Below are 16,971 nucleotides of genomic sequence, written 5' to 3'. Positions count from 1 at the left end.
TATCTGTGTTTCTCCCCTGCAGGGCATTTGACAGAAGAGGAATCTTATTTAGAATATCGATCATGAGAGCCAAATCCTTCAAAAAATTTAGATTTTCAAAATGGGAAGCCATGCCAGGGAATCTTTCATTGCCCAGAAAAAACTGATGTAGCGCTGGATAAGCATGCCACACAGGTATGGTTGCCCTTAAACTACAGTCAGCCATCTTGGTCCCAAAACTGCCAATCTTCACAATTTTAATGCCCAATTCTTCAGAGATGTGGAAAAGGTCATTCTGGCTCTTGCAGGATTTCTGGAAAGTGATGTGTATTTTATCAAGGAAGACCTTGAAGTGGTTGAGTTGTTTTATTTCTTTTATTGCATCATCCAGCACAAGTTGGAGGCGGTGGTTCAAGCAGTGCCAGATTACGATGTTTGAAAACTCTTGAGCTATTCTGGTGCTGATGCCAGATTTCGTCCATAATAGTATAGGGTCTCATCTCATGCTTCTGCAGGGGTTGGATTAGGGCCCTTCCAACTCTGTTATTCTTTATAAATCTCTCCACTCAGTCTTACCAAGAGAATGGTGATAAAGAATATTTGGAAATGTACAGCAGGTGGTCTTCTGACAGCAAAATCTCATCTTATTGGCTAATATCAAGGGGAAGATGACTTTGAAAATGCTTCCTCTCCCACTATAACATGCAAGATGAGGCAAGGACTGGCTGGGATGGGAGGGGCAAGGAGAAGCCAGGCCAGGTGCCCCTCCATGTGAGTGACATCGAGTGATTGGGTGGCCATGCCCACCCAATCACATGACCTTACCTACCTAATCACACCCTCCCAGTCACATGACTGCCAAGCCACTCCCACCCAGTCACATGACCGCTGAGCCACTCCCACAAAACAGGCCACACCTACAGATACGTTCTTTAAAAAAAAAGTTAAAAAAAAGTTAGTAAAGCCACAGATGGACGGCGAATGGCCCCTCCCGTAGGGAATAAAGAGGAGCAAAAGGGGAGTGGAGTTTGCAGGAGACAATTAGTTTAATTCATTAGGGTGAAGATCTGTTCCTGACTTCCTGCCAAGTATTGTCTGCTACAGAGTGATTTGGAAGATATTGACTTGGCAGCTCTCCAAGCCTGATAGAAGTGTATAGTTGTAAAATCTCCCGAGAGACTGTTGACCGGGACTTTGCTGGAGAGGAAGTCACTTTAAACTAAATAAATGGGGTATTATCATGCTTTTGGGGAGTCAAGGTCAGAACAGCTGCCTCCCTCCACTGGAAATATAGAGCCCCTTCCCGGCGTCGGAGGTAAGGGGCATCGGCGTTCCCGTGACTTGGGTTGGGAGCAGGGGTGGGTTTCAACCAGCTCGCGGCGGTCCCTGCGAACCAGTTGGTCGGCGAACCCGGAAGTAACTAACTTCCGGGAACGGCGACTGGCCCACCTGCCCGCCCGCGCTCCTTACCCGGTTTTGACGAGTTCTGCGCTTCCATGCATGCGCAGGACGCATACAGCGCCTGCGCGATCCTCCAGGAGCAGCTGGAGCATCGCACAGACGCTAGTACGCATGCGTGTGCCATGCGCGTGCACGAGGGCGCCGCCAGCCCGAACCGGTTGGAACGGGGCGAGAAACCCACCCCTGGTTGGGAGGCCTGCAGGTGGGAGAGCTTCACCCCAACTCTGGCTGGGATGAAGCGGCCTCCCCAGTCCGCCACTGAGAATAAGCCAGCGCAGCCCACCCCCCTCCCCGTAGCCTGCACGCCTCTTATCCCTCGGTGGCATTTCCATGCTGCGCTCTCCTCCTGCCCTCCTGGGGCAGCTTGCCTCCCTGACGGCGGCTCATCTTCCTTTTCTTCATGGCTTCTCCAACATCCCAGTCGGGAGTGGCAGCGCGAGAACCACCGCCGCCCCCTCGCAGCGGCAGGAACAGCAGGCAGGGTAGACAGTTATTGCTGAAGCTTTCCTTGACGAAGGTTTACAAATGAGCGAATTAGAACATTTTAACCAGAGTCACACTTCACGGCAACATAATTGGTTTGGCAAATTCGTTCAGTTCACAACCCAGCCAGCAGATTCCCGTCCAGAGCCGCTGACCTGTGCCATAACAGAGGAAGAATGACTTTTAACAACGCAAAAATAACAACATTTTCAACCATGCATCCCTGCTCCCGTCCTTTCTCAACAACCGCGGGAGCATCCACCACGCGGGGGCACTGTTGCAAAACCCAAGGGCAACGGAGCAGCTATTCCGCCCGGAATCTCCAGCCTCTCGCGAGACTCTCAGCTCCGGTTGAGCGCGCGCAAGATTTGAAGGCAGCGCGAGGAAGAGACCCAGCTGCCGCGAGTGGCGGAAACAGAGATCCGCTGCCGCAGGTAACTTGGGCGGCTTCGCGGCGAGGCGGGATTCAGCCTGCGCTGCGCTCTCTGGGCCTGGGGGGCAGCAGGGGATCCTCTCCAGCCGGGCGTGGGAGCGCAGCAGGGTCCGGAGGGCGGGCATATTCGCGGGCCCGTGGGTTTTGGAAAGAGGCCAGCAGTGTCTCAGCAGCCCACATCCCCAGCTGTCCATTCGGGGGCTCTTAGGCTGCTATATTAGGATCTGGACCATTTTTAGACCCAAAACTACTGCTTTGGATTTGGTTTCACGAAGGTCCTTTAAAGCAGCTTCTGCGATGCTTTTCTGAAGACTGTAGTCTCTATTATTGATTAATTTTACTAGCTGTCAAGATGAACCATTGTTTATTAGATAAATCAGCCATAATGGGCTGAGCAGGAAGGAAAGAATAGGAAGTAATTTCTTCCATATTTGTGTCACCCTTGGTGATTGGGTCTATTCATCTCAAGGAATGCACTGAACAAAGAAAACTTGCCAAAGATGAAACACCACCACAGCTGGGCACTGCAGAAGCACGGAACTAGTTTCCATATTTTTCCTTCTCCTTGCAGATATGAAAGGGGAAAAGTTGATTGATGTTAGGAAGGCTTTTGAGGAAGCTCAAAAAACTCACCAAAATCAGGCCAAATTGGTGGCATCTTTAAAGCATACCTATAATGAGGTAAGTATTGTTTATCATTCCTTATGGGAGTTCCCACATTGGTTTGCAAAAGTCACTATACAATCATTATTTTACTTATAAGACTTCAGATGTGAAAAGCATTGACTTTAAGAAAGCATGGAAAAACAAGGTGGCAAAAATGGGGAAAAAATAAGAAGAGGAGAATAGTAGTAATTGAGAATAAGGAGGTTTAAATCCTATGGGATTTTTCATTTAGCCCATAATAAGTCAGACATATTTGCAATTCTAAAGAAACAGTATGGATATTTGACATTGCAGTAGCTAGAGAGAGATACCCATCAATGAGAAAGAACTAGAAAAAAATGTTGTTCAATCGTGAAATTGTGTATAACTCTTTGCAATTCCATGGACCATAGTACACCAGACCCAGCTACCCTCCACTCTCTCCCAGAGTTGGCTCAAATTCATGTTCATTGCATCAATGACAATATCTAACCATCTCATCTGCAATTAAGATGGAGAGCAAATGTGGAAAAACAAAGTGCTGGAAGGTCTTCTAAAATTGTAGGGGTATTTTGTGCTCCTCCAGTAATTGTAAAACTTCCCAGCTTTCCTCATGCTGATCTATGCTTTCTGGGATTAGCAGAGTTTTGTTCGCATGTAGAAATGTCTATTTAAAAGCCAGTTTAAGGAAAAATACTGTTGAGAAGATTTTTTTGAATGGGATGTATCAATAAGAAGGTCTGCAAATGTCTTGACTGAATTCTTTGGAGTTTGATCTTTTATTTGATGTATCTAGCCTTTTCTCCAAGAACTTAGAGGTTAATTCTTGCTCCTAGTTACAAGACAAGGACGATTTTCATGAAAAGTTTGTTCATTATCTGAAGTATGCTATGGTAATCTACAAACGAGAACCTGCAGTGGAACAAGTGATAAATTTTGTAGCCAAGTTTCTGGCTTCATTGTATCATTCAGAGAAAGATGATGCTGAAGAGGAAGAAATGGAAAATCCCTTTCTAAATTCCCTGTTCACCTTTCTTCTTGAGGTACTATATCTGTAAAGTAATAAGAAATAATTGATACTACATAGATAAAAACTTTCATTAAAATGTGTATCCAACATCATCTGAAACTTTGCAAATAAGCTGTTAATGGCCCAATACATCTATGTGTATTAATATCACATTTGTGTGTGGGTATGGGGGAGCTTGTGTTAAGGAAAGCAGTACAATGCAGTTGATTAGCTTTTCTTAAGCTAGAGTTTCTGAAATTCATTTATGCAGGAGAGTATTTTTTGTTTCAATGTCTCTATTACTCTTAAACCTGTGGCTTCCACAGATTCATTCCACAAATGAAAATTGCTGTCTTTGCACAATAACCTTTGGTAAAATTGCTTCTGCAGAGCATTTCCGAGCTGGGGCAGATTTTCTGTGCTTCAGAAAGGGAAAATAAATTAATATAGGGTCTGAGCATAAATGTTTGATTCTTTCTCACTGTAAACAAAATAGTACAATTTTTACCTCAGCTACTATTGTGCAACCAGAGCAAAAGCTGAAGCACAAATTTTAAAATCTATAATTGTGTAAAACCACAATAACAATGAATGCTTAAAAATCTCTCTTTGTCTTTAAGTCCCACCCTGCTAACAGCAATGCAGTTAGATTTCGTGTGTGCCAACTTATTAATAAACTTTTGGGAAGTCTGCCAGAGAATGCCCAGATCGAAGATGAACTGTTTGATCAGATTAATACTGCTATGCAGCTCAGAGCAAGAGACAAAGTACCAAATGTGAGAATCCAAGCTGTGTTGGCTTTGTCTAGGCTTCAGGATCCCAAGGATGACCAATGTCCAGTTGTTAATGGTACATTTCTTGCCAATTCATGTGGTTTATTAAACTTCTTATTTCTGCTGTTCTTTAAAAAAATGTTGCAATATTTTAATTTTAGTATTTAATAAAGAAGAAACTCATCAAACTCAAGAGTTTTAGATTTTTATTTTATTATATTTTGAAATTATTAATCATAGTTAACTTAGGAGGAAGCCTTGGTGGACTGTGAATTTATTTGTTAGATTTGTGTGCTACCCAGCTTATCTATATTCTATATGAATTAAGTGTTAAAGTAATTTCCTTTTGTTCTCTTCATGTTGAAAGAGATGCCTAGTAGAACAAAATTGCTACAAAAAATCCTATGTTGTGTGAATAAGTTTTAAAGGTTTTTAAAAATCTGGGAGTAAAATGTGTGATAAGCTTCTCTTACCTTTTGTTATTATTTTCCCAGAAAAAGACCTTTTGTTTGTAAAGAGGAGCTTAACTAGTAGCAAATTGGGCTCCAACAGTATTTAGTAATGAGTATTTCATGTGGGAATCATCCAGCTTTACACAACTATCAGGAACTTTTGGATACAAAGAGTTTATTAATAGCAATCCTATGAAGTATGGCACACAGGACTACCACCCTGAGTTGCTTAGATAGCTCTTGCTGAGCTTTAGCTAAATGAGTCTCTAAGCTTGAAATGTTTTGGAGAATTTCTGCATTTCAGCTTCTCTGCACTCTTGTTTTATTTATGTTGATATTCCTACCAATAACAAACCTGTCATAATACTTTTTTCTTCTCAGTTTACAATAGTTTAATTGAGACTGACTCCAACTCAGAAGTAAGGCGTGCTGTGTTGTCCTGCATTAGTCCATCAGTTAAAACTCTGCCCAAAATTATTGGTCGTACCATGGATGTAAAGGATACAGTCAGGAAATTAGCATATCAGGTGAATAAATGTCTGATAATGACACTTGCTATTTATGCTGTGTTAAAATTATACAAACTGTTGGAGAATTTAGCTGGTAGAACAAGTATGGATCACACTCTGTAAGAAAATACTTTAAAATTAACAGAAATGTTTGCGTTTATCTATCAGTATCTGCAGAAAGAGCTGCTCAGGTGAGTTGTGCTGAAGTGCTGAAAATCTCCTTTAGTTTTATCTGGAGATGTTTCTTTGAAATGGCCCCAAATAGATGGGGACCAAACCCATTTTTGTACTGTTTTCTGTGGATTTAAATGCTTTAGTATTATCATTGGCTAGGAAGTTAATTTTATATTGCTGAGAACTTACGAGTTGAAATTGAGTACTGCCTATGTCACATACTATGTTTCAGCCATTGTGATTTTATACGACATTCTGGATTCTAGGTTCATCAGAAACATAATAGCAATAGCAATAGCAGTTCAACTTATATGCCGCTTCATAGGGCTTTCAGCCCTCTCTAAGCGGTTTACAGAGTCAGCATATCGCCCCCACAGTCTGGGTCCTCATTTTACCCACCTCGGAAGGATGGAAGGCTGAGTCAACCCTGAGCCGGTGAGATTTGAACCGCCGAACTGCAGATAACAGTCAGCTGAAGTGGCTGCAGTACAGCACTCTAACCACTGCGCCACCTCGGCTCTTGTTGGAGTGTTCTTTTATTAACTGTTTAATATGATTGCCAACCACTATGCCATTCAAACAGTTATAGGTAGGAACTAGCAGAACACACACATAAAATATATATGCCCAGTCTGTTCAAAAGAACAATCTTATCAGCCAAATCTGCTACAGTGGTACAGCTCACAAATCTTCATTCCTGGACTTGAATTTATTCACTGGTTATTCTCTGGATACCAAGTGAGCATTACCTTTTGAAGATCTTAGAGGTTCACTTTGAGGGCACAAAGTAAGTCACCATAAGAATACATGATTTATTTTTAAATGGCAGAATACAGTAAAGCAGCTATGGTCTTAAGTTGCATTTTAGTCAGTGTATTGGGTTGTCAGTTTTTATTTTTTTTAAAGGCAGTTTGGTAGAATGTCTTATTCTACAGTTGTGTTAGCTTTGTGACTTGTCTGTTTACAGTTTCAGAGGCACATTGCCAATTGTGTTGAGTATGCTTCAGTGTATTTTTCTTTATATGCTATTCATCCATATTATTCAAAGGAAAAATTATGTGAAAATATTTTTTTAAAGGTACTGGCAGAAAAAGTTCATGTCAAAGCTTTGACAATAGCCCAGAGAGTAAAACTTTTGCAGCAAGGACTTAATGATAGATCAGGTAAAATGTTTTCATTTTAATTTAAATGTTTTAAAGCAATTTTCTTTTTTCCAATACACTCTTAATGTGTGTCTAGATACTGATGGAAGACAGGATATCTAATTTAAAGTAATTTGGGATGTCTTAGGATTAATAATACTGTGTTTCCCCGGCACCAACAGCCCTGGCCCACAGGAGCCTACTGCTGATTCACTTCTTCTGTGGCTGCTTGCTGCCGTTCGGGCCTGTTGCTGCCAACCTCCATTTTGCCTTCAAGCCAAGAGACAATGGAACTGAGGACACCTAAATTAATGGGGGCAGGTGATTCTGACGCACAGTGACACAGGCAGAGGCATGGGAGGGTGACAGGTGATCTCAACGAAACACACGGCCTTCTGCCTTGTTGTAGTAACAGCCTGAGCAAGACCCGAGCTCTAGTGTTCCAGCAGCAGCAGGGCCAGCTGGCAGGGCAAGTTAAGGTGGGGGCATGCCCGAGAACTTGGCTCATTGTGACTGCGGGCAAGCAGATGGTGGAACGGAGAGGGTTGACCCAGCAATAGCAGTGCCCTCACTCCCATCAGTCCTCGCACTTGCCGGTTCCTGTGCGTACAAAATATATGGCAGCCCCAAAAATAGGTTCCACCACAAAACCGCGGTAGACTAAAGCGCGCTCGACGAAAGCGCGTACGTGACGTCATCACAGCGCGACGAAAACAGCACGCTGTGAGCGGTAAACTTAAAATTAACGCGTAAATCTAAACCTAACCCCCCCAAACCTAACCCTAAGCCTAACCCTATACCTAACCCTAACCCTAACCCTAACGCTAACCCTTAACCTAACCCTAACCCTAACCCTAACGCTTAACCTAACCCTAAACCTAACCCTTAACCTAACCCTAAACCTAACCCTTACCTTTATGTGAATCGGCTTGCTTTAAAAGCGCTTTTTAAAGCGCCCTTTTTTCTCCGCGGTCGTATTTGTCGCGCTGCTGATGACGTCAGGTACGCGCTTTAATCGGGCGCGCTTTAGTGGACCGCGGTTTTGACGGGTCATGCAAAAATAAGCCCTGGTGCTTATTTTGGAGTCCCCCAAAATATAAGACCGGGTCTTGTTTTCAGGGAAACATGGTGCTGGGCCAGAAACAGAATTATAATAGAAATACATCATTGTATATAGTCATATATACAAATTATACAGAGTCAACATCTCTTCTGTGAGAATCTTCACTCTTCCTTAGACTCAATTTTACTCTTCTCATCTGAGAAGGTGAAGAAATACAATGTAAATTGGGGGTGGGGGGGAATTAATTTTCCCAAGGGGCCACAATGGGAAACATAGACTGTTGTGGAGGGCTGAACCATCGCACTGTGGCTCTGTGCTGAACAGAGACAGCAAAAGGGCTAGATAATACCTATTTCTGGTTTAAATGAATGTAGGAGCTTGTTGATTCTGTTGCGTATAAAAGGGAAGAAAGAGAAACATACTCAGGCTTTAAAAATTCATTAACATCATCAAATGAACCACCATGGTCATTAAGCGAATCACATAGTTAAGTTTATCTGCCTGGGATAATTTTGTTGGAAGCTGCCTGGTAAGGCTGCAAATTGCGATCATGTGACACTTAACTGCTGTAAATTTGAATCAGTTGCCAAGCATCCAAATTGCAATCATATGGGAGTGGTGTGACAGTTGTAACCTCCAGGATGGTTTCTAACTTTTTTTCAACACCAACATAACTCTAGACCAGGGGTATCAAACTGGACTTCTTCGAGGGCTGGCTCAGCATTGTAGTTCTCCTTGGGACAGTGGGGGGTGGGGGGAAATGGGACATCACCCTCCTGCAGTACTCTGCCCCCCGAAAACGAGCCCCATGTGGCCTCTTTTCGGTCTCATTTTCAGCCCTGTTTTCAGCTGGCAGAGTGCTGCAGGAGGTCATGGAGGGTGAAAACAAAGCACGGGGGAGCTGCATGTGGCCCATTTTAGCCGCCACAGGTACCTTGCGCTAGTCCTTTGTTATTTCCAGGCCGCCCCCATGGGGCGGATTTAAGCACCCGATAGGCCAGATGTGGCATGCAGGCCTTGAGTTTGACACCCCTGCTCTAGACTGTTGTTAAACAAATAGTTGATTCTGAGTCCTGCTTTACAAAGTACTTAAACAGAATGTTTTAGGGAGGGAGGGGGAGAGAGATTATTCAGATATACATACAAACACATATACATATACATACATATACATACATATATACATACATATACATAATTACATACATACCTATACATGTGTATGTATGTACATCTGATGTGGAATTCATTTCTGTCTCTAATAGAAAGTGTGAAAGAAGTGGTACAGAAACAGCTTCTCCAAGCTTGGTTACGTCTAGTTGAAGGAAATGTCTTAGAATTGCTCCATCATCTGGATGTGGAGAGTTGCCCTGAAGTGGGTGTTCTAGCTCTTAATGCTATGTTCCTGCTGTCTCCCTGCCAGGACCTGATTAAAAAGTTTTCAGAACTTGATGAAAGGTAGGGATAATACAGATGTGGCTGACTTTTTACTGGGTCAGTAATGTATACGCTCTAGTAGGAACATAAGGTGGTCTTCTGCCTCTAAAATTATATCCCATGATGCTTCATTTGGATTTAGTAGCTCTTTATTTTCAATGCATGCATAATTCCTGCCCATATTCTTCATGAAACTTGTGCACCATGAGTTTTGAGCCTTCCTATGCCAAAGTTTCTGAACCTTAGCAACTGTAATATGTGTAGATTTCAACTCCCAGAATTCCCAGCCAGCAATGCTGATACTTGTCTTTTAAAAAAAGGAAACAAAATTAATTCTCCCAGCATGTTACCAAAATACTATTAGGTCTTCTTGTAGTGGTAGGTTCAGATAGCACTCTAATAGTCAAACGTAACTTAAGGTTTAAAAAATGTTGCATGAATCAACCAATTGTGAAATGTTTATTTTAAAAAAAGGTTAAGCTCATGAAACATGCATATAAAGGAAGTGGACTGGGAAATGAGATATAATTGGAGAACATGTTTCTAGATCTATACACAATGTCATATTTTACTTTTATTTATATAAAATTTAAATATAAAATTTATATAGCAATCAAACATAGACTTATAGGCTCATTTTATTGATTTTTTAAATTTTGCTATATTATAAATTATATAAACCACTAAAGCTTGCTAAATTATGAAGGATATAAAAGAAACACAAAAATAAATAAACAGGCAAATATTAGAGAACAGAAACTTTTTTCTTTTAACTTTTCATCAACGGTATACTCGCAGGACATTATTTCTTAAAGATAAATATCAAAACATACAGTAGTATGTTTCAGAAACTTATTTTAATGTAGATGTTTGGTTTTCATAGATATATTCGCTTGTAGTGATTGCTATCTGAAATTTCCTGGTTTACATAATTAACACAAGAAAAGAATTGGTTTTTTAAAAAATGGAAACTTGATAGCCCTCCATGTGCTTCATTTGAAGGAAAACCATCCCAATAGAAAAACTGACTGCAGAGAGTGCCTTATATTGGAAAGCTCTTTGTGAGCACTTGAAATCCAAAGGAGAAGAAGTCTTAGAAGAAGTCTTGCCAGAGACTGCTATCTATGCGGATTATCTGTTGAGGTACGTTAACACAATTAATTCAAAAATTGCAATGTTAGTTCAATATACCTTCTGCTTTAATCTTACAATTATCATTCTTGGTATTGGTGTTAAGGTTCTCTGATGACATTTTGGAATAAACATTTTGGAATAACTTGATTTTTAGAAGATACGTTAATAATAAAGATATCTGATGGGCAGGAAATGCTGCAGAAATAATAAGGAAATTAAAGCAGATTGGCTGAGTCGTGTAATCAGATTCACAATACTATGCTGTGTAAAGGAGAAATTATTTCAGATGTCTTGTGATTTTGCATCGTCCATCTAAAATTTTCTAAATATTCAGCCATTGACAAAGATCAGGAGAAAATCCAACACCACATTGCTGTCTGTGGGAAGTGGATTGAGCTGTAGTTTGAATACAACAGTCTGGGATTGGCAAGGAGATAAATCTTAATCCTTTTTGACAGAATAATCATTTTCTTATCCTTAAGCTACTTTCAAAGCATTCCAGAACTCAGTCAGGAAGAAAAGGAAGATCTGGCCTGCTTTGAGCAATTGATGACCAAGGAATTTATAGGTCAGCAGTTAATTCTAATGATTGGTTGCATGGATATCACCGAAGAAGGAGGCAGGTAAGACTCTAAAAAACAACAACAACATTGTTTTATGCAATTGTGAGGGATAATTTTTTTTACAAGTTATGTTTTAAAATGTGTATAGAAAGGAACAGGTTGATTTGGAGGGATGTTATCTGATAATATCTATTTGAACAAACCAAGTTAACATATTGACATCAATTCAAGTGGTTTGTAAATTTTCCACTCATAATTGTTTTGAGCCAAAGGGGTATAGTACTTCTTACAATCAGATGATGCAAATGTTTTATAGTTTTAAAAAAAGTTGCATTACTTTTAAAAATGGGGGAGAATCTAGGAGACAGTAGGAATGAGGAGCATCTGGTCTGTGAGATGTCTGTAGGTGGTCTAAAAACAGGTCTTTAGAACCTCAATTGCATACCTCAACCACAGTGAAGAGGGTGATGTTGCTTTCTCCATGTAGAGAAAACATGTCTTAGGTCATCAGCAATACAATCTCCCAATACATGAAAGAATCACCCAGAAAAAATGGATTCAAAAATATAAATGGGGCAGAGTACATCAAGAGAAATAGTTGTGATTTAAGAATAATCAGTTGACCATTTGGTCTGGGCATTTGTAGTCCAGCTGCAGAATATTTTCCCTTTTTCCAGAATTTCAGGGAGTGAGTGTTGGAGTGTGTAGTAGAAGCAGATAGCACTGTAGCCAAATACTGTAATCTTCCTTCTCTGTTTCAGTCTGAGCTTGTCTCATATATTTTACATGGGAAGGGTTTTCCCACATTTTACAATATTCCTAAGCAGAGAAGAAACCACAATTGTAACATTTGGGATTTGAAACTTTGTTCATTGGCAGGAAATAGTGATGTCCATATATCAGAAACACAAGCACCAAACCACCCCCAAATAATGATTCCTTGGATTTTAAATTCAAAAAAAGTATATTTTTTTAAAGGAAGAGAATGCTGAGTGTTCTACAAAAAATTCTTATGATTCCAACCACATCAGCATCCCTTGTATCCCATCTTATGGAAAAGTTGCTCTGCCTTTTGAAGGATGATGACCAAAGAATCCAGATGGTATGTTCTTTTGGTTGCAACATTGAAAGTTTAATCCTTTAGGAGCAATTGTGTTAACCAAAGTACCTGTTTTGACTCATTTCTCCTTTGTAAATTGTTTGCTTTCTTTGGATGTTAAAAAAAACAGTTGAAAAGAAATGTCCCTGACAAGTTTTGAGTGTAAAGTATTCACATATTCAGAAAAATTACAGAATACAGAATAACAGAGTTGGAAGAGGGCTTGGATGTCTTCTAGTCCAACCCCTTGTTCAAGCAGGTGACCCTATATCTTGGCCACGGATTGGCACTGGTCCATGGCTCGCTAGGAATCAGGCTGTGCAAGTAAGCAAAGCCCCATCTGTGCACACGTGGAACCTATTCAGCATATGAAACTTCCACCTCCCCCCCTGATCCACAGAACTGGACCTTAGCACCCAAAAGGTTTGGAGCCACTGTCTTATACCATTCTGGACAAGTGGTTGTATAATTTTTTGAAAACCTCCAGCAATGGAGTACCCATGACTTCCGGAGACAAGCTGTTTCCCTGATTTATTATTCTCACTGTCAGGAAATTTCTCTTTATTTCTAAGTTGGTTTTCTCTTTGATTAGTTTCCATCCATTCCTTCTTGTTCTGCCTTTAGATGCTTTGGAGATTAGGCTGATCCTTTCTTTTCTATGACAACCCCTCAGATATTGAAAGATTGTTATCATGTTACCTCTTTTGAAAAGCTTGGCTAGTTTGCAAGTATGAGTGATCAACTAGATTTTTCTACAAATATTCTCACCATATCATATTTCTTTGTCCCCTCAACAGATGAGAGACATTATTAGTTTTCCTCTCAGTTCTAAATGTTTATATTCCTTATTTGGAAATCAAGCTAGATGGGCTCAAGACCACCATGCTTGTTCTTCCTCATTGAAAGGTCAGAATGGGAGAGAATTTGGGGCACAGAGGTCCAACATGGTCTTAGGATGCTCAGAATAACTTTTACTAAAGCCTTCCAAGGATCAAGGAATGCTTTTTTCCTCAAAAGCATCAGTGAGCAGGCTTGTGCCTTTTTGTGGCCGTGTAAAGATTAGGGGAGATTTTTTTTTAATAATGTGAGTTTCTCCCAAAGGAACCCCAGAAATGAGTATTGTTTGTTCTCCTATGCGCTGCTTGGAGAGTCCAAGCATGGGTTACATTCAGTCTATTTGCTCAAGGACTGAGTTAATTTTTTTAGCCATGCCTCCCCTCCTCATTGAGAGCCAGTTTAAAAACTCAGTCCAGCCCAGTTTGGACACGTTATTGGGGAGCTCCTCAGTGCTTGTGAATAGACTAGGATTCTCCTTCAGTTAGCATAGACTTTCTTAATTTTCGTCTTTAGTTTGATAGTTAGCTGATTTCCTTTCCTTTCCTGTGACTTTAAAATTGCTGGTGAGGGCTTTCAGGGCTTCCTGGCTCCATGTTGTTGACGAAGCTCACTTTTGCCAGGGTGCTTGTCCAGCGGCTGCTGGCAGGCACGGGGGCGGTAGGAGGTTTCCTTCCCCCCCGCTGTCATTGACAACTTGCTGCCCTGCCGGAGTCCTTGGCGGAGGCTCCAGTTTGCACCTGACAGCTCCATCATCACCCAAAAAGCGCGGTGCAGCTGTTGAATACTCAGCTGATGCTTCTCACAATGCTGCCAAGTTTGCTTCCCGGGCCTTAGCCTCCAACGTGACTTCACGTCGTCTGCTGTGACTTTGCTACTGGCAGATGGACATGAAGTCAATGTGGAAGCTGGCTTCTGCCCCCCTTTAAGGGTGGGCAGTTGTTTGGGGGGGGGACCTTAGACAAAGTCTTGATCGAGACTAAGGATAAATGGAAGGTTCTTCCATCTACTTCTAGGAAGGCAGATAGAAAAAGCAATATGTTTTTTCAGAAGCAGTCCTTTCGGGGGACTTACTCCTCAGGTGCGGGTCCCTCCTACCAGAGATCCTATCCCCAGGGTAGTGACTGTGGCCAGAATAGAGCAACCTTCAGGGATAAAGGCAGACAGCAACAGCCCTTTAACGGCAGATCCAGCAACTGCCCCTACCGTTGGACCAAGTGACCACCAATGGGATTCTCCCATAGGCGGCCATCTCCAGCTTTATACTGCCCGATGGGAGTTGATCACCTTGGATGCTTGGGTCCTCAACACGGTCAGGTGGGGACTGACCCTGGAGTTCCTTTCCCTTCCCCTGCGCATCTTTGTTCGCTATCCCATTCCTGTCTCCCTCCCAAAAAGAGATCACATGCAAGCGTTTCAGCATCTCCTACAGATAAACACTATCGAACCGGTCCCCGCAGAACAAAAGAAAACAGACTTCTACTCCATTCTTTTCCTTATCCCGAAGAGCTCCGGGGGGTGGAGGGCTATATTGGACCTAAAAAATTTAAATCGAAATCTAGCCTACAAGTGTTTCAAGATGCAATCCTTGCAGATGATCCTAGGTTGCATCAGACAAGGGGACAGGTTGACTTCAATTGACCTGAAGGAGGTGTACCTGCACATCCCAATCTGCAGGTCCCAAAGAAAGTTCCTCAGATTCCACTATGACGGCAGGCATTACCAGTACAGGGCTCTGCCGTTTCGACTTTCATCTGCACCGAGGACTTTCACAAAGATATTGGCGGTTGCAGCAGCCCATCTGCGCTCTCATCCAATACGTCTTCATTGCTACCTGGATGACATTTTGATCCAATCAGCGTCCACTGACCAAGCGCTTAGGGATGTCCGGGTCTCCATCTCCATCCTGCAACATCACGGGTTCTTGGTGAACCGGGAAAAGAGCCATCTGATGCCGTTGACTGGCATTCTACATCTCGGAGCACTCATAGACTCAGACTGTTGCCGTGTGTTCCTATCACCGGACCGAAGGTGCAATCTCACCACCTGCGCACTGGAGGTGAGAGTGAACCAGTTTGCATCCATCATGTCTCTGTCACAACTAATGGGACTCATGACTTATTGCATAAAAATAGTTCCCTGGACGTGCCTTTACGCACAGGAACTACAATGGTTCCTCCTACCCATCCAGCGAGCAAAAGCCAGCAACTCTCCCACATATGTCAGACTGCCCCCGAAGGTAAAACAGTCCCTTCGGTGGTGGGAGTCACAAGCTGTGACGAAGGGATGTCTCTTCAAAGAGCCAGACCCACTGGTAGTCACAACAGACGCGAGTTTCCAGAGGTGGGGTGCCCACTTCCAGACACAAGTGACACAAGGCAAATGGTCACAGAGAGAGGTGGCCCACAAACTGTGTAGAGTTGTTGCCAGGCTGGCCTTACGTCACTTCCGGAAGGACATTGTGGGTCACCATGTTCTGGTACTCACAGACAATATAGTAATGAAGGCCCACATAAACCGCCAGGGGTGAACCAAGTCCAAGGCCCTCATGGCGGAGGCAGATGCCCTAGTAAGGTGGGCGGAACGACATCTGGCTTCCTTATGAGTGGACCACATCTCGGGAGTGGACAACTGAATGTCTGGTTTGGTCTACCAGTGGTCGATCTGTTCACCAGTCCAACCAACACCCAACTCCCGAGGTTCTTTGCGAGATACTTCACTGTGCAGGCGGAAGGAACCGATGCTCTACGTTGCCACTGGCCCAAGCCCTTCTGTATGCCTTTCCGCCTCTGCCTCTCATCTCCCAGCTCGTACGGAAGATCTGGGGGTGGAGGTTCTACTGGTAGCGCCTCACTGGCCTAGGAGATCCTGGTATGCGTACCTTGACAGTCTCTCCATATGCAGAACATGAAGGATGCCTTAGGAGCTGTTCTCCCTCAGCCAGGGGACCATAGTACATCTGGACCCCAGCTGACTCCAGCTGGCTGTCTGGAACTTGAGGGGGACCTTCTGAGGAAGGGCAACCTTTCTGACAAGGTCATTCGTACCATCCAGGCATCTTGATGTCCGTCCACGACTGAGATTTATGATGCAACCTGGGCCGCCTTCGCTACCTGGTGCTGGGCACATGAGATCGAGGCCGTCACAGCGACTATCCCGCAACTGCTGGACTTCTTGCAGGAGGGGTTGGATAAGGGGTTGTCTCCCAACACCCTTCACCGGCCTTTTTAACTAGACACTTGCCAGTGTCCTTGGGACAGCACCTTCAGATGAAAAGTTTCCTCAAGGGCACCTCAAATCTACATCTGCCCACGGTCCATAGATTCCCTACATGGGATCTTCCACTTGTTCTGCGGGCTCTGACCAAGACTCCATTCAAACCCATACGTTCGATCGGCTTCCAACATCTGACTCTAAAAACAGTTTTCCTCATAGCCATCACGTTGGCTAGGTGGGTGTCGGAGTTGGCAGTCCTTTTGGTCCGGGAGGACCTGTGTATCATCCTCCGGCTAGATCCGGCCTTTTTGCCAAAAATTAACTCAATGTTCCATAGGGCACAAGAGGTGATGCTCCCCAACTTTTGCCCTCACCCTCAGCATCCCAGGGAACGAACCTGGCACAAACTGGATGTTTGAAGGATGGTTCTCAGGCTTTCATCGATCTGAATCGCTCTTCATTTCCTTTCAGCAAAGTCTCACCATCCACCATCGGTTGGTGGTTGAGGGCTTGTATTAAGCTGGCCTACCAGCACCAGGGCTGGGCAGTACCACCTAGACTCACT

At 43.0% G+C, this 16,971-nt stretch overlaps 1 protein-coding gene across 2 annotated transcripts in view; it reads left to right on the top strand.

Moving 5' to 3' along the window:
- The first annotated feature begins 1,603 nt into the window (after positions 1-1,603).
- NCAPG (non-SMC condensin I complex subunit G) overlaps positions 1,604-16,971 on the top strand; it is a 31,690-nt gene continuing 16,322 nt past the window's right edge. The window contains exons 1-10 of one of the 2 annotated variants that reach the window (XM_014069351.2): positions 1,604-2,357; positions 2,928-3,037; positions 3,838-4,044; positions 4,631-4,859; positions 5,617-5,762; positions 6,997-7,081; positions 9,389-9,581; positions 10,563-10,703; positions 11,177-11,317; positions 12,236-12,359. In XM_014069351.2, the coding sequence (XP_013924826.2) occupies positions 2,930-3,037; positions 3,838-4,044; positions 4,631-4,859; positions 5,617-5,762; positions 6,997-7,081; positions 9,389-9,581; positions 10,563-10,703; positions 11,177-11,317; positions 12,236-12,359 (1,374 nt within the window). In that variant the 5' untranslated portion in view covers positions 1,604-2,357; positions 2,928-2,929. The remainder of the gene's footprint in view (positions 2,358-2,927; positions 3,038-3,837; positions 4,045-4,630; positions 4,860-5,616; positions 5,763-6,996; positions 7,082-9,388; positions 9,582-10,562; positions 10,704-11,176; positions 11,318-12,235; positions 12,360-16,971) is intronic. The other variant, XM_014069350.2, reaches the window with a different exon arrangement.

The sequence above is a fragment of the Thamnophis sirtalis genome, unplaced genomic scaffold, assembly GCF_051295495.1.
Source record: "Thamnophis sirtalis isolate CommonGarterSnake01/CBP01778 unplaced genomic scaffold, rThaSir2_p1.2 scaffold_10, whole genome shotgun sequence".
Classification (NCBI taxonomy): Eukaryota; Metazoa; Chordata; class Lepidosauria; order Squamata; family Natricidae; genus Thamnophis; species Thamnophis sirtalis.
The sequence above is the reverse complement of the archived record's forward strand: the minus strand, read 5'-3'. Positions and strand labels throughout refer to the sequence as shown.